The sequence below is a fragment of the Triturus cristatus genome, chromosome 6 (assembly GCF_964204655.1).
Source record: "Triturus cristatus chromosome 6, aTriCri1.1, whole genome shotgun sequence".
Classification (NCBI taxonomy): domain Eukaryota; kingdom Metazoa; phylum Chordata; class Amphibia; order Caudata; family Salamandridae; genus Triturus; species Triturus cristatus.
In genome coordinates, this window is record NC_140589.1 from 187437346 (window position 1) to 187455901 (window position 18556).

The window sequence follows — 18556 nt, forward strand, 5'->3', positions numbered from 1 at the left end:
TTTTTTACAGCTCTGAAATGTATTTAGTGTTATAAATTATTGACATAAAATAGCTAAGTCACATATATTTACTTTACTTTAGAATGTCATTTATAACTTGTGACAAGCATTGCTTATAAGACACAGAGTACTAATCACCTCCTAATGAACGTCTGACTGCTCAACTACTCTTGCCTTGAAGAGTAAATACTTTGCATGAGCAGGTTATGCCTAAGTGGTAAACAACAGTTGTTCAATAGGGAATTAACCAGAAACTGTTGTTGACCCAGAACGTGGGAGACAAATGTCTGACATTTGGCCATGATTTTTAGTTAGGCATGTTCCACCAAAGATGCTGGTTCTACCAATTCTGCCATTTTTTATATTCGTAAAGTCACTGTGTTTCTTTGTTATCCTCCCATAAGCTTTCTCACATGAAGGTCTATGTTGCTATTATTGAAAGCAGCGTTTCTCTGAAAAAAATGCCAAATGCTTCACTTTCTTCACCTCAGTCTATTTGAACACCTGCTCAAATCACACTATTGAGTCTGTTAAATGAGTGGATTACAGTACACCATCACCTATCTATCTGTACGCTGGGAGGGAGAGACAGCTGAATGAACAAGAACTGCAAAAATAAAACAAATTGTAACCCAATCACTAAACAGTTTGTTCATTCTTTCTTTTTCCTTCTAGCAAATCCCTGTCTTCATTTAGATACGTTTGCAAACTGTGAAGCACTTAAAGATTATTGCTCTGATGTCGACATTATTAAGACAAAGTGCAGAGCTACTTGTCTATGCTCTTCTCAAATAAAGTAGAAACATCCCACCTGCCCTCCTGGAGCTGGAATTGGACCGCACCAGTATCAATATACTCATGAATATTGGAACAAATAATATATGCAATAGACTGGTATTAACTATGTCTAAAGTTCTGATTCATATTGTTTGGCATGCAATAACTCTGATGGTTTCCAAATAGTTCATTCCCAAATGCGATGGAGGTCTAGACTGCTTCTCTCCAGCAAGTGTGATAGACGTGTTTTTGCATGTATGTATTTTCCTGAAAACTGTAACACCTTGTGCTATAGCTTGGTATGCACAATTACTAAAGGGGAATCCTAATATTTAAACTAACTAATTGAAAATGTCTTGTTGCAGTTGATATGCATGTATCTGTCAATGTTAGACATAAGACTCAAGTGGTTTTATTAGTCATTAATTGATTATTTTTTGTAATATTATCTTTCATAAATGTCACTCTTTGGTTATCTGGGTTACGAATCAATGTCCCTTTTAATAAATATGTTAACGCTCTCACAAAGTGTCTGTTTTATCATTTGCTCTTTTATGGAGAATTAAGAACATATATCCTGCTACATTTCATTCATACCTATTTTTTATTGCATTTTAATTGTTTTATCAATCTAACCCATTTTTCTCACCCCCCAAAAAACACATTGGGGAAAAAGTACTTTGTGTCAATGAGTTTTATACATGGTCATTTCAATACTTATCCCCAAAAGGACAAGTTATATTCCCTAGTTAATTGACCGAGAATATCTAACAAGAGGGAAGATTGTGGGATGAGAAGCAAGCAATAATAAAGAACAGACCAAAACCACAAAACGACAAGTGCACTGTTCTGCAAAGTTCCAAGGTTATACAATTAACAAAAAGAAAAAGGTTTAATCAGGAGTTAGTGTTGAAACCCACAGCACTTTGTGATGATAAAATTAAATGAAAGCTTAAGTGATGCATTTGTCCAAATCATCTTGGTTTTGACAGAATATTTTAATATTTATTGTAAAACCATTTGAAATATAGTTGTCTATAATTCATAAACAATTTGTGATTCAGAAACCATTATCACATAAATGGAAACATTTGTATCCTAGGTAAAATCAAATCCCTTCTATCATCTTTTGACTGCTTCTTTCACAGGTTGCGCAGAGTTTTAGGATCTCGTTTCCAAATTAATAAAAAATCAGATATCATACGATTTGTATATATTTTGCGAGATGAGTTTGAGATGGAAATTGATGAAAGTCGTACATTCCTTGGCAGAATTGCACTCTCTTAAACTTGCATACAAATTCATATATTTAAAAAGAAATTCACATAAAAATTATTTTCTACATAGGGAAAGGTTTTATTGTCTGGAAGTATGGTAGTCTTTAAGGTGAAACTTCTTGCCCAAGTTACACACTTACATCAGCATGTTTTGCTATTTAATTTCAGTTTGTAAATTGATATGAAAAAATACTAGGATACTACTGACAAATATATGATACACTGCGTGTTCACCATTTTCCAAAATGGTTGCCTTGTCCTCCAGGAATATCAATGTTGCCACTCCTTAATCTACAATTACAACTAGAGGTAATCCTGTCTCAAAATCAATTCATATTTAGGTATGAAAGTTGCTGAAATAATGCTTTTGTGAAAACTAAGGTGTGATTGGGATCTGAAATTGTGAACTCTAAATCTAATTTTCTGCTGCTTGAAAGGTATATTTGTTTAGAAAATAAAAATAGAGACAATGGTCCATATCACAAGGATTGTGATTTTAATTCAAGTAGTACAGATGGGGCCAGAATTGCCATCAACCCATATGCATAATATGACTATTAGGCAAACCAAAACTATGCAAACAGCATATTGCCTGCCGGAGACACCATGCAATGCATACAGGGCAAGGTACTGGTGAATGATGAGCCACATAAAAACTGTGCAATATAACATAGTAGTCTCTCTAGAACTGGAGACAATGGCATTGGAACAAAGTGCCACTTAAAAGTAGCAGTACCGGCAGTCATATATAGTTCGGGTAAGAAGACACACACTGTTAGACTTTACAGACAATTTCATTGAAAACAAAGTGAGATGAATACAAACCATGCAACATGCCTGCTTACTTGCTTCTATTGTGGTGAAGTGGTCTAATAGAAATCCTTTAAAATAAGAAAAGACAATGAATAAGCTCTCTGATTTGAAAATAATTTTCAGGAGTCTGAGATTAATCAGTAATTTAAGAATGTTCTTTAGGGTTTATAGCGTGGCAAGATAGTTATTTACAGAATAATACATTATTGGGCAAAATGTGCTGGAATATTGCTAGATAAAGATAAACTCTAGCTGCTTCCTTTCTAAACAAATGATAAATTATCATCAAGAATCATTTTAATAGATAGGTACATTTGAAGATATAGGCATATAATATGGATAATATGATTTTGATCCTTCAATCCCGCTGACGATTTGGCAGGTATCTCAAGGTTGTGTTGCACCGCCATGAGAGGGATAACAGCAATCAGGAATAAAAACAATGCTTATAGAGATGACATTATGTGCCATCAGTATGTTAGAGAATAACTTAGGAAAACAGGTCAAAATAGAAATATGAACGAAATATAGTACAAAAGATTAAATTTCAAAGAATGCAAGTCGTGAAAATGGAATGTATTATGAAAAGAAGGTGGATCCCAGGCTTATTTTTATTGTGAGGGACAAAGGCAATACAGTAAAGGTTCACACTGAGATAGCCAGCCTCAAAGCAAAGCATGTTCCATGGTGAGTTTTACGTGCATAACATATGTAATTTACGTTTGAAATTGCTTTCTGAACTCAGTATGCTTGTTCATTACATTAGAGGTAAGAAGTAATATAGTAGAAATCACTACTAAAGGACAAAACAATATAGAGCTTGCTTCTCTACAAATCCCCCAAAATAGGCTTTGTAGATCGTTTGTTTGCTTGACAATGTCAGGTTAGGTTTTCAGACACTTTTCGACCTCACTACCCCGGTGTCCTTTGTTAACTTACACACAATTGATAATTCTAATTAAAATCATGGGAAAGGTAACTAACTATCTTCCTACGAAAAATGACATAAAATCCCTGAGGGAAAAGAAAGCAGTTCTATGGGCCCAATTCACAGAACTAACTTAAGACAAAATCCTAAACTTACTACCATTTTGGTATTCACAGAAGGCGCTTCCTAAAGTTAGGAGTCCTACCTTTACTACCCCTAAACTGAGAAAAATCCAAATTTTAAGACTTTCGGTATTCACAGAAGGTATTTAGGAGTCCTAAAGTTAGGAGTCCTAACTTCTGTGAATACCGAAATGAGTAAGTGCCTTCTGAGAATACCAAAATGAGTAAGTGCCATCTGTGAATACCAAAATGGTAGTAAATTTAGGATTTTGTATTAAGTTAGTTCTCTTCTACAGGGAAATTAAAGTGTGTCTGGGAAGACAACTGTGAGAAAGTCTTCCTTTTTGCCCTGAGCACTACCATTTTTTTTATAGAAACTGGTGGTAACTGACTCTGATTGTGTCCTGGGCTCCGCTTACCAGACCCAGGGCTAGTGCTCGGACTATAAGGTATCTAGTAATTAGGTTTGATTAGAATTGGTACTGGGAGCCTACCTGTAAGTCCCTAGTATATAATAGGGCATGAAGGTGTAGATGCTCAGTAAATTTAATGCACTCAAGTGTGCACTACTGTATTGCCTGCTGTCATTTTAAAGGCTGCCCTGCCTTTCAGGCTGCCTTTACATTAAAAAACGATATGCAAATTTGAATTTACAGTTAAAGGTACTTCCAAAGTCTCTTTATTGTTACATATAGGTCACTTCTATGGTCTCCCCCATGTGCCCATCGGTAGGGTGCTTTGTAACTGTAAGGAGGGACATTATAAAAGATGTTTTATATGCCCTGATGAGGCACAAACTGCCAATTTCATTTTTCCCCATCGCAGCACAAGGTCGTCATAGGCTACCATGGCAATCATTTAGTAAAGTACAATTATGGAAAGAAAAGAGCTAAAAAAAATACTTCAGAGTATCAAAATGATAGATGGAATAAATCCACAATCTGGAACTACAGTCCTGGGGATTTTACCTGGCTTCACAAGGAGTGGACTTTCTGACAGCAACAGGTTACCATAGCTCAGAATCACCATCTCCAACAAGAAGTCCCTAGTCTGGAGTGTGTCTCAGGGAGAGCAATCTGGTATTTCAGGGCACATATACCTTATCTCATTACCAATTGTAGCATCCTCCCACAGCCCGGGAGCATGCAAAGGACCACGCCACACATGTAGATCTGGTTTTCATGCCTTCATTCAGCTGCATGCAATCGTTAACTGAACATACGGCATCATGAACTTTTTTGGCCACATTCAGATACCACCCAATCGATTACGCAATGCTTGTAAGGAGTCCACTGAGAACAACTAAAGTCCTTGTGCACATAAGCACATAACACTACACCTAGGATTACTGGGTCTAGGGGGGTCTAGTGGATGACAGCAATACGTTTTTAATAAACCAGTCCAGGCAAAGGCTCTCCAATGGGTTTCCCAAGGCCATTGTCACTTGACAGACAGATATTGAGTAATGTTGCATTCTTTCTAACAATCTAAGCAAACAATGTTTATATGTAAACAGCTCTCAATCTAAGTCTCAATCCTTGGTCTAGAACAGTTAAATTGTTAGTGCCCTTGTTAAAACACCTTTAGTGATTTTCAGGTATAACTGGGTTATAGGCAGTAAAACCATTAATCTTAGTGTCCCCAGACTGAGCATAAGTATACAGTATCTTGGAAATAAAAGCATAATCAGAGTCCCACAACCCCAACTAATGACCTTTGCAATTTGGTTCTCAAATACCCTAAGGATTTCGGAGATCAAGCAAAAGAGAGCAAGTCAGTTGTAATAAAGCCCTGTAGTGGACAGCAAATTTAGGTACACTCACTCTTGGTCCAAAAGCATCCCGAGTGTGAAAAACCCTTAGAACACAAATCACACACACCTAAAAAATCCTTTATTTATGGCACCATAGACAAAGGATTTCAATTTGCTTTTAAGCATATGATGACTGTGAACGATTTTACTTAAGCCAAAGACTTCCAAGATGAATCCCACCTCTGCTGTGGTATTATGCACTGTACGATTGCTCAAATTTAATTAGGTGTAATTGCATAGCAGAGCACTAGCACTTTAAATGGGCTGCAAAGGTGCAGATTAAATAGACACAGTGCAAGCCTTTTTTCCTCGGGTGAAAGAGCATTGCGAAGGCCAAGCACACACCTCCACACCAGGGCCTCAAGTGCGCCAAGACTATTATTACAAACAACAAAACCATGTTGCTGTCCTGCTTAATATGGAAGGCAGGATCCTGGCCATGCTACGTGTATAAAACCTCCATGGTCCATAAGGTTTTGTGGGAGCCCCAGGTATGACACCCACAGATCAAACATTAGAGGTCCAGCTCAGGCCATGACCCAGCTGTATACTAACATATTTGCATGTAGCAACGCCCTCCAATTTCGTGGCGTCCAGTTTACTACCAAAACAAAGGACCTTTTTTTTCCACTTAAACACTAAAATTGTTTACATGTCAATAAACTATAGGATTATGATGCAAACCAGTTGGGGACCTGTCCACAAAACCAGAACATCTGCATAAAACAGTCAACCAACATGTTCCCCACTTATTTTTGAAAGTATTTGAACTCATCGCTTCTCAGTGGTAAGACGACTTAAACACATTAAACTGTAGAGGAAGCGTGTGCAACCCTTCCTTAAACTAGATGACTAAACATGATAATATGTACTATTAACCCAAGTTATAGCCAGCTAATCTTTTCCCCCCCACAGTTTATCTGCCAACGAAGTCCAATGAGGCATTCCAGCTTTGTAAGTGGACTGGTCTACAAGGCAACATGGTTAAGGGTGACGAGAACCCCTAGTCGACCTCAGGAATACTTGTACATTGGGCCACGCATTTGTATGGTGAGCACAGGAGGACATTTTGTTTAATATAGTACGAACTTGAACCGAAGGTATCAGAGCGCTTTACATGAGCACCAGTTCCGTGACACAAGGACACATTCATTTTTGTGAGGCACGGGAAAATTAAGTGATTTGGCTAGAATCACAAGATGTTGAAAGTCAATGCCGAGAATCGGACACGGTTCCCCAGATTTAAGATCGACCGCCCTAGCCTTGAGGCTACATCCTCTCCCCTGTCAGACTTTAGTAAAACATTGGCTGAAGGACATAAATTGACAGCTGACAATAATTGGAAAGAAAGTTTACATAATCTTTTCTACCTAGAAGGACCAATACTGCACTCCACTCTTCCATATTGCCGGAATATTTGTCTGTTTTGGGAATGGTGCACAAAATGAGGATGCTATCTACCCTCTTCTTGTTCAAAGTAGAACAGCATTCATCCCTGCCCTTTGATAATTTTGATGGGTAGTCTGCTTTTTGGTACACAACTTTCCAGTAAAATTTAGGAAGAGGGTAAGGGGGCAACTTATGTACGTTTTGCCAACATGCTGGGGACCTATCACTTTAAAATCCACCACTTGTCAAAACTGCTTTTAGTTTTATGGACCTCTTAGCTTAGCTCTTTAAAAATGCACCACTTGTTCATAATGCTTTTAGTTCTACTGACCTCTTAGCTCTTTAAAAATGCACGGCATGTCAATATTGCTTTTATCTTTATTGACCCCAAATTACCCTTTTAATGCTTCCCTAGGAACGTCTGTTTCTAATTATGTGTACATTGTAAATGTGCAAATTTCCTCCATAATGTTAAAAACGTTTTCTGGGAAAAACCCACAAAGTGGTCTTTGAAGCCTATGCAGTTGTGGCTAGTGTGTTTGTGGTCTGGTCTTTTAAAAATCAGTAACTAACATTTATAATGGTATATTTAAAATATGTTTCTTGCAGGTGAAACCCTAGTCTTCTTTTAAAATAGACTTTTGATATTTTTCATTTATCCAAATGTGTGGGTTACATGCTTTAAAAATGTGGAAAACAAAGGAGTGATGGGCAGTTTGCTTGAATTACTCTTGCTCACTGTTAATTACCCGGAGCCGCAATCCAGTCTGACATTTTTTTGCCCATCATCCCACCTCAGATAGAAAATAGCCATACACAAATTAGCCCTGGTGCTGCTCCAATAGGAACAGTTCAGACTGAACTGCAGAGACAGGTCACTTCTGAGCCAGAACACAAACAGCCCCATGACAGTAGTGGACGGTTAGCACGGGGTTAATCTTTTCTTGAGCTACACTGCAAGAATCACTTCGCCTTTGTAGTATAAAAATCGAGACTCAAGATATTTAGCTGACAGCATCATGGCAATAGCTTTCACAGATGGAGAAGTAAGAGCTTCATACTTTAAAAAAATCTCCCAATTACTTTCCTTGTATTTGCAGTTCTGGCAATGTAAAGCAATGTTGGAGCTTCACTAAAACATGCAGTTTTAATGAATAGCATTTCACCAAAAGGTTATTTTTTTTTACTTTACAATATTTAAATCCTATCAAATATAGTCAAACAATATGCATACTCATATCAGAATAGATAACAGTTGAGATAACCAGAACTAGATCATACGGTATCTTGTATTGGATATGGCATTGTACAACTCTGGCCCATAAATGTCAAAAATGAAATCAAAATGAAAGTGAAAACCTAGGCATGTAATGTCAACAAATGTGCAAAGTAGCAGCATCCAGTTTGTGCTATTTAGCAATGTCCATCCATTATCGAAGACCGTGCAGTACTTATCAAATCTCTGACTGTTCTACATCTGGAATAAGTTGCATTCTATCTCAGGGCCAACATCCTTCTTTGAAGGAGGCCATTAGGTAACCCTGTTCAAAGAAGGCTTTCTCAAACCATCATCAGGAACTGACTCCTCCCTTCCTCTAAAAAATGTCTGGGCCACATCATCAGCAAGCTAATTACTGCATTTGATACACAATTGAAGTTACCTATTACACAAGAGACAGTCATGGTAACCATGGACATGTTTCTGAGGTAAGATCCTCAAGCAGGAAATGCAACAGAAAGTCTGAGGAGAATTAATTGAGAGATATCTCCAACTTTCAATGTAAATAACTTCTTTACAGTTCATTCTGTACTCTAATGTGGAGCAAGGGTGAGCTTACAGCAGGTCTATTTTGTAATATTTAAGATGTTCAGACAACACATTATAACAGAGTAAGAATAGTGTAATAAGAACATCTCCACAGCTCAACAAGAGTGATTTTTGCCTCAGTTCAGCAGTCTTGATAACGTTATACACATTTGTATGTCTGTATCTATGTGGTATTGATATATGGCACATCTAGCCAAAAAGCAGAGGAGCAATGTATATGTTCAAAGTCTAGCATAAAGCCAACTATTGATAATTCATGTAGCTGGGTTTTGAATTGTTAACACATTAGTTTACAATATATAAGAGAAGAAGTTCTGAAAAAAGACATTGAATTATTGCAAGAATGTAGTTGGGACTGGGTGTAGGAAATTCTTTAATCACTGGCTAGTATAGAGGATGTATTCCAACTTACCATCACCTCCTCAGAAGATTATTGGACCTGAGATGAAAGCATCTTGAAGCAAGAAATATGTGTCTGAGTGCTGGAAGTAGAAGACCTAAGGACTCCTAACTCCAGGAACTGTGCTCCAAAGGCTAAGTGGTTGGTCTCATGTTATTTGCTGCAGGATCGCAAAAAGTAGAAAGACTACTTACCTGAAGAAGGCCCAGCTCATCAACAAGAACTGGACCCTGCAAGAACTTTCACTGGAGTGAGGCCTGGTGCATAGAAGCCTGCCCTGATGACCTAGAGCAGCACAAGTGAACAGTAGCAACTTTCCTAGCCTTTGGAGACAACCTTTCAACCTTCAAAGGATCGGGAAGAGGGTCTAAGGCTTCTTCTAGGCAAGAAAAGCAGGTTTGATCCGCTCTGAGCTTTTGCTGTACCAAAACTGGTTCTACAGGACCTTGCTTCTATTCAGCCTTATTAATATCGTCCCTAGTACAGCTTCCAGACTTGCCCCACTGGTGGATTTTAGGAAGCAAAACCATGACAATCTCCGAATGTAAAATCTTGGTAAGTTGCAATGTGGCAAATCTATCCAAGCAGTAAAGCAACATGATTGGCTATGGTATCCAGCATTGTCCCATTCAGACCTTTTTGCACCAAAATCAGAGGTTTCAGTGAAGGCTCAATAATGATGATGTCACCAGTTTCACCTTCTGTCTAGCTGAAGCACCTTGAGCTCCAGAAAGTAGTCCCAGGGTAAAAATATTGACTGCTTTGACCTGCTTGGAAAACCTTGCCTCTGTTCCATTGTGGTTGGCCTCAGCCGTGCTCCTCCGCTATAGTGGAGTAACGTCACCCCTCCCCCCCCCCGCCAGCTGCCTCAAAATGGCAGGAAAGGAAAAATAAAACGATAATAAACAAGTTTTATTATCAATTTATTTTCCCTTACCTGCCAAGTCTTTGGGGGCGGGGCCATGAGGGGACGTCAGGTACAGAAGGAGTGGTATTGCACTGTGATCAGTGCGCATGATGGTTTGGCTGGCCATCTCAGGCCAGCCAAACCATCTTGCATACTGAAGCTGTCAGATGCGTTGATGGGTTGGAGACAACAAGAACAGGCTCCCAGTCTCTCTGGGAGCGCAAATCCTCAGTGCTCAACCCAATCCTGATGGTGCTCTCATGACATGAGAGCAGCGTGGGGATTGGTGAGCAGCGTCAGGATTGGCGGCAGTGGCCACGAGAAGAGTAGCAGAAGAGCGTGGTATGGCTGGCTGCAGGTACGTTTTTCTTTATGTATTTTTTATCACCCCAGCCGACCCCTCTCCCCGCCCCGCCACTCTTCCACAGCATCAGCTGCTACTGGTTGGCTTGAAGTCACATCTAAATCTCAGTGTACAGCGAATGGATACTTATGATCGTCATTTTGCATTTTCTACGTGATGTTTTGTATAACAGTTTCAAAAACTCTTATCATCTGTTGCTCTTTATTATTATTTTGGGAATTTCAGATTCTTGTTTTCATGTAAGTATTGCTTGAATTTGAAATGCATTTCTCAGGACAATTACCTATTGATTTTGCCATAGCTACCAGGAAGTGGACAGAGTTTCTATTAGAATTCTTTTTTAACACCTTATCAGGGTGCGTTTATTAATCTGGTAAGGGCATGCCTTTCTAAATCAAGAACCCACTTTCCAACATCTACTAAAAACATCAAAAGTTCACATGTTTTATCTATAAAGGAAATGTACAATCTCTCCAAAAATAGGGCAATATACTGCTAAGTAACTGCTTTTTTCCTAAATAATTGGAATAAGGTCTTCTTAAAATATTTAAGTTATGAAGAGTCTAATTCTGGGAAACCTCCAAGCTTTTAAATACAATTAAGCCTCCCCAAGGTCGGGGGCGTGGTCTTGCCGAGCTGCGAAATGGCCGCTCTCTGAGAGGGTTTCGCCAGCTGAATCAACATCCGTCTAAATTCTGCCTGCAACCGGGAGTGTAGTTGCTGCAAACAGCAAGTAATCCATCGCCCATTACTTGAGGAGTGGATCGAGCCTTCTCTGGAGGCTCTACGTGGTGTAATCGGGCTACTGAAGGCTCGGCCTGGCCACGCTCCTGGCGGAGTGTGGAGGCTGCGGCCCGGGAGCGCATTGGCATGTAACTCGACATGCGGCATCAGTGCCGGCCCAGGGGGTGTCCCGATTGCAGCCTGTCCATGCCCCGGCTGGGAGGAAGACGTTGCACCCCAGGACCGGACCGGACTGGGGAGGCCTGGTCTCGGACGGGGAGGTCATGCCAGACTGCAGGTGAGGAGCAGGGGGCAGCACGGACGGCTCCGGCTGTAACAGCGGTGCTGTTGACGGTCCGGCACTGAGACTGACCTGCAGTTTATGAAGTCAGCCCCCCCACGTCTGAAGACCTCTGGCTGCAGGCTCCAGTGGTTGGATTTGGCTGCCAGACAGTAGAGTGCTGCCAGGCGGGAGGAGGCCACGGACAACACCTGGTGCGACTCTGAGGCCTGTTGCGTGCCAAAGCGTTGGGTGTGTATTCCGTCCCTGACTGCTTTGAAGCCAAAGGAAGGCCTGTGCGGTGAGAAGCGCCCTGGTGAAGGTGAGGCCTGTATGCGTTGGGGGGAGATCCAAGCAGAACGTGGTCACAGAGGCGCGCAATCCACGCTGAAGCCTCATATACATGTTTGTGTAGGCTGCGAACTGTAAGAACTAGAGACCCTACGAAACTTGGAGCATCAGTGCACCTTGAGGCCCCTCCTGTATTACTGCCTACCACTGGAGGCAAGCTTAATGGACAAGCCACTGTAAGGGACTGCTGAGAAAGCACCTGAGGCACCCTTGAATGCAACAAAAACAACTCAACCCTGGGGAATATGTTGGAAGGCAGGTGCTACCTACTTTAGATTTTGTTCCCTGCGTGGAGGTTGCGGTTCCCCCCCGACAGTGATCCGCAGATACAACGGTGGGTCTGGACTTGTGATGTAAGGCACTGCTGTGACCCACTTGCTGTGTTGTCGAGGGGAGGGGACTGGAGGGTGCCTCAGATTCTGGTAATACCGTGCCCTTTTATTTGGATCATTCTGCCGCAGGTGTCGGACTCCTTGGGATCGACTACAACAGGAGGTGAAGCCCAGCAAGAAAATCGGGAAGACGGACACAAGGCAAACCAAACTAACATTTGATAATAAAAGGCTCACCAGAACCGCAGATTGAGAGACTGACCCCGAAACTGAGCACAGAGAGGGGGGAGCTGAGGCCAATGTCGGCCTATGTTCCATCCTGCTTGAGGTGCAATCAAGCATCAAAACAATTGATGCAAAAATCGATAAACTTACAGACCGGCTAGACCAAGTTAAAAAACAAGTAGACACTCAAGATGTACGGATAGATAAATTGGAAAACTGTGTCTCCGACGCACATGAGTTCCAAACGGAGTCAAGAGAACAATTATTAAACATGGAAAAAATACTGAAAGTTATTGAGGCCAAAAATTTGGACTTGGAAGCCAGGTCCCGCCGCAATAACATCCGCATCACCGGAATCCCTGAAACTATGGCAATGGGCAAAGTGGAGGACTTTGTTGGAATGCTTCTTGATATTTTTGGATCATCTCTCTCAACTCTGTTCATTGTGGAAAGAGCCCACAGGTCTTTGGCCCCAAACCTCCTGTGGGAGGTATTCCTTGACCTATCTTGGCCAGGTTATTGAACTATCAGGATAGAGACAACATCTTCCGAGCTGCGAGAAAAATGGGCCAGATAACACACCAGGACAGCCAGATCTCTTTCTTCCCTGACTCTACACTGGCAGTACAATCGGCAAGAAGAGAATTTGCACCCGCAAAGTGTATCCTTCGACAAGCAGACATTAACTACGCCCTACCATACCCAGCCTACCTTAATCTCAACCACAAGGGCAACCAACAGTTTTTTACAGACGCTAAATCAGTCTTAAAATATGCTAAACACACTGCATGAAGCAAACGTCAGATGAAAACCTCAGGGCGAACAGAAGGAACACTTAGTGACAACGACTAACTTGGAGTCGTATGTAACTGGTTCGACCCAATGAACCCGGCGGTAAAGATAAAAGTACTTCCAATATATCCTGAAAAAGAGTCGGCAGAACTATGAGATTCCTCACCCCCTGATTTGCTGGATGGTCGTACTACAATAGACTAGATTGCCTTAGTCACACTCTCATTAACCATCTCAGCCACCTGGTTCCTGACCAGGGTGTAAGCCGGAGACACCTCGCCCCCAGGGAGATCTCCCACTAATGGTCTGTACGGTTATGTTGAGGGGTTGTTTGCAGTTTGGGGGGGAGGGAAGATTTAGCTCAACCTAATTGGGGATTTGTGTGGGTGGGGGATTGGGGTTGCGGGCGCAATACAGCAATGTTCAATCTTATTGTCACGCACCGCTTGTACCATGTGGCACATGTTTTGTGGGTCACAGTTTGGTTATACCTTGCAGATGTAAAATGACATCCCTGAGGCTTTTAAGTTGGAATATCACAGGTCTGAATGACCACACTGAGGCCAGCCTACTTGAAGCATATCTGATTCAACACACGATAGACTGCTGCTTTCTGCAGCAGACACATCTGCTTAATGCATCCAGCACTAGGCTGCAGCATAACTGCTGGGGAGGGACGTATTCCACGTGCTATTCTAACTATGCATGTGGGGTGGCTATATTGACACGCAAGGGATTGAATTGGAAAGCAACACATACACACATTGTCATGGAGGGAAGATTTGTTATACTTAGGGGCTCTCTCTGTGAGACGGAGGTCGTATTTGCGGCGATATATGGTCCCAACACAGACAACCCTGAGTTTTTTCACACAATATGGGCCTTATTGCAGGCTTGGGTTGCTACACAGTTATCTGGTGTAGGGACTTTAATGTAATCTTAAATGACTCCCTGCATAGAAGGATAGAATCTCGTAGCTTACGTCCATGGGCAAGAGCAGCACTAAACTCACTTATCCAGGTTAATGATCTGGTGTACATATGGAGACACCGGAACCCTGATAAAGCTGAAGGATCATGCATTACCTCACAACACAGTGCCTGGTCCAGGCTGGATTTCTGGGTGGTTTCTCGGCACACAGCAGCATAGACCTCAGAGGTTTCCCATCTCCCTAGAACTCTATTGGACCATCCTCCATGTCTGTTGAAGCTAGAGCTCCCTAAGTCACATAGGCATCCTTTCACGTGGAGGCTTCCTACTATGGCTTTGCTAGATAAAACCTTCCAAGAGGAGATTAGAAAAGATATTAGTGATTACTTCAATGAAAATGAGTGTTCTGTTGAATCGTCGGGACACTCTGGGAAGCATTCAAGGTGGTTATGAGGGGACGTTGCATTGCTAAACAGGCGGGTGTATTGAAGTCGATTAGACAGAGACTCCATACTCTTGAGGGTCAACTCAAGGACAGGGAGACATTTTTTTTTTAATACTGGAGCTGGAACACATATGGCTTCATTTAGAGAGTTGCTCTTCGAATATACAGAGGAGGCTAACCGAGAGGTAAAGTTTATGGGGAAATATAGCATAGCTAGAAGATATGGAGAAGGTGATAGACCTGGAAGAACACTGGCAGGCATGCTCCACCCACCAAGAAACACTAACATTATTATTGAGCTGAGAAACGAAGGAGGGGGATCATAACAAATATTGAATCATTTATCTGATTTCTACTCTAACTTATATACCTCTACCATTTCCAACACGCAGGAAGAGCTGCATAATTACTTTGACTCATTAGAGCTGCTCTTGCTCAGTAAAGTGCACAGAGAATATCTAGATGAACCATATACATTAGGGGACATAACACAAGTGATTAACAGCCTCCCTAATGAGAAAGCCCCGGGACTAGATGGTCTGCCGGACTCCTTCTAGAAAAGAATACTGTGACTTGCTAGCCCCACATCTGTTGGACGTGTACCAGGAATTGATGGAAACTGGTACCCTCTCACCCTCGATTCGTGAAGCGGTAATATTTACATTATTGAAGCCATAAAGATCCCACCAGCCGGGACTCTTACCGCCCGCTATCACTCATCAATCTGGATAATAAAATGTTGGCCAAATTAAATCGCCCAGAGATTACAACCATTGCTCCCCGTCATAACAAGGCCAGATCAATCTGGTTTTATACCCGGAAGGTCAACTGCGCACAATTTAAGAACCTTCTTTGCTCTACTTCACTACTTACACCCCCAGACTTCTGCAGTAGCGTTACTGCTGGATGCAACCAAAGCATTTTATACCCTCAAGTGGCCCTAACTTTTTGCTGTCTCGGCAGGGTGGGCCTCAGTCCTACATTCATAGCCCAAATCAGGCTTCTATATACTAGCCTCACTGCTAGGTTGAGAGTAAATGGTCTTCTATCAGAGGGATTGCCCGTTACAAGAGTCACCAGACAGAGGTGTCCTCTATCCCCACTCCTCTTTCCTCTTTGCCTTAGCTATAAAGCCTCTAGCAGCTCAAATCTGACAACATCATCCTAATAGAGGAGTGGGTTTCTTGACCAGTGGCCTGACCAACTCGCTTCACGCGGACGACATCACGCTTTACATAACAAATAATATAAACCCCATTCTCTGTAAAACGACCAAATTTGGAGGACTCTCTGGAATACAGATTAATTGACAAAAATCTAAAATCTTCCCTCTGACAGACAGCACAACCCCATTCCCACTGGACTATCCACTATAATGGGCCGGCTAAATACTTGGAAGTCTGGCTGATTCGGGATGTGCAGGAACTCTGGATGATGAATTTCATACGTACGGCAAGCTGGTTGGAGAGTAAACTTAAGACATGGGCATGACTGCCACTTTCCCTTACGGGTAGAATAGCTATAGCAAGGATGATTGTGCTGCCCAAATTTTTATACCCCTTTGTCAATCTTCCCATACTTCTCACTAAGGCATTCTTACCCAAACTCAGATCCTTGATGATAAACCTTGTGTGGGCCGGGATGCAGGCACGCGTCACTTGGGAACTTTTAACTTTGCCCTTGAGGCAGGGCAGACTGGGAGTACCAGACATTTCCCAGTAAGCCTATTGTGCGCAGGCTCAGTTACTGCACCATTGGGTATTTCCTACCCCATTTCAACAACATATAGCAATCGAACTGGGCAGGTCCACGCCGGTGCCATTAAATGTTGCAGTATTTTCCAAATTCAAAAGACCGAGAAAGGAAATAGATACCACTGAGACGCTCAAATGGGCCCGGAATAGGTTGCGCACAAGAGCTGGGTAGGATCTGCTATTCGCTCCATCTGCCTCTCTTACATATAATCCCCAAATACCGGCAAAGGCAGATCGGGAGGAAGTTTTTAGAGCTGAAAAGCTGGGCTGGAAGAAACTTGCTGATTTATCCCCGAGGACAATTTTCTCCCCCCACCCCAGATAGAGTAGGTGCAAGCACCATGTATTTTTCATACCTGTTTTTATACTACTGGAACAGGGCCACTTGCTGTATGCTGCATGACTCCTTTCCCACCCCTCCGCCCACCTTAACAGCATTAGAGCAGTCACTAACGAACAGTTCCCAGCACAAACTAATCACACAACTATACAATACTATGCAGGCTGATTTCCCTACAGCCATGCACAAATCGGTCGAGGGCTGGAATGAGGAATTACTCACACCGTTAACTGAGAAACAGTGGAAGTTTTGCTGTGGGCAGCTAGAGTTGCTTTCCCCAAACTACAGACTTCGTCTGATTCACTTTAAATTCCTGCATAGATGCTATAGAACAACTGCTCAGCTCTTGCGCATGGGCCTTCGGGAAGATGCTCGAAGTTGTAGTTTGCAATACACCACAAGCCCCCTTTCAACACATGGCCTGGCACTGTCCTAAGATAGCACAATATTGGGTGGAGATTTTTGCCTTCATAAACGGGATATTAGACCTTAGGCTGGAGCCGTCACCACTGCTGGGTCTCTTAGGATATACTAAAGATATCCCAGCTGAATCCTGGTGTCTACTGGCCATGGTGCTCCTGCTGGCGAAGAGACGGGTAGCCATGTCCTGGGGGAGAGCAGTGGTCCCACAAAAAAAATCATGGATAGATGATGTTACATATTGCCAGGAACAGATTGATACATTCTGGGAACTGATGCAGGTGGCATACAGGCCCCCGGATATTTGGGGTCCTTTACAGGATAGGGGCCGAGCTCGGATCACAACAGATGTTAGTGAAGTCGAGCCCTAGAGTTCTGCCACACAGAATCGTGAGTCGGGTTTAGAAATATGGGAGGCTACACTGAACCTGTGGTCATGGGGCTGCTCCTTTCCAGAGGACATTACATTTAGTTGTCAGCATGGACACTCTCCTTTCAATAACTATATTGCTGATTAAGTGGTGGATGTCTTGACTTTTTTCATCGCATGTGGTACAGTGCTGTATTGGTTTCCCCCTAAAGTTGGGGTCTCAACCCTTGTTGTAGTTCTGTTATCGCCTTTTTATTTAGTTTTTTTACCATATTCCCTTCCCTTTTATGCATTCTCCTATATTATGCGACATTATAATCATTGGATAAGCGTGATTAAGCACTGGACAGTGTAATGGTGATTAATCTGCATTAACATGCTCTGTATTTTTGTTTCGTTTGTGTAAGAAAAAACCCTTAATCTTAATTAAAAAAAAATTCAAAAGAATCCCCAAGGATCTGAGAGTAGCAGGCTTGCCACAATTCCGATTATTCCTGATGGCCTAAGTAAATCCTCTTGAGTGTACTCACTAGTGCAACAAAATGTAAATGTTGTATACTTGTAAAGCGCACAGCTGCCCCAGCAACGGGGCGTCCCGGCGCTGTATACCGCTGGGGAACCCATCCTGGCTTTCCCTGTGAGATGGTCCCTACTGGGCATCTCCAAGGTGAAGACAAGCATCCCCGGCGCTGATGGGGCCATAAGTGGAGATTAAGCAAGCTGTTGCCCAGAGTTGCTGAGTGGGATCCATGGTTAGAGTAGGCACTGAGGCGAGAAATATCGAGTCCGCTGACCTTGGCCCAAGACCCTGCCGCGTCGGGAATCGAACCCTGGTCCCGGGCCAACATCTGCTTACGGGTCTGCCACCTCTAACCAGTGAGCCACACCAATCCACATGAACACTGAGTCTCCAGAAACCTACCTCCTTCAGCCCTGCGAAGAAGTGTAACAATACATGCCTTTGAGTTATGCACAA

The 18556-nt window shown here is 42.2% G+C and overlaps 1 protein-coding gene across 9 annotated transcripts in view; it reads left to right on the top strand.

The window, feature by feature from the left end:
- The window catches only part of LOC146816608 (cysteine-rich secretory protein 2-like), a 387915-nt gene extending 386615 nt beyond the window's left edge, over nt 1-1300 (top strand). For all 9 annotated transcript variants that reach the window (XM_085610479.1, XM_085610484.1, XM_085610482.1 and 6 more), the window contains one exon: nt 676-1300. In XM_085610479.1, the coding sequence (XP_085466605.1) occupies nt 676-800 (125 nt within the window). In that variant the 3' untranslated portion in view covers nt 801-1300. The remainder of the gene's footprint in view (nt 1-675) is intronic.
- The last annotated feature ends 17256 nt before the right edge of the window (nt 1301-18556 follow it).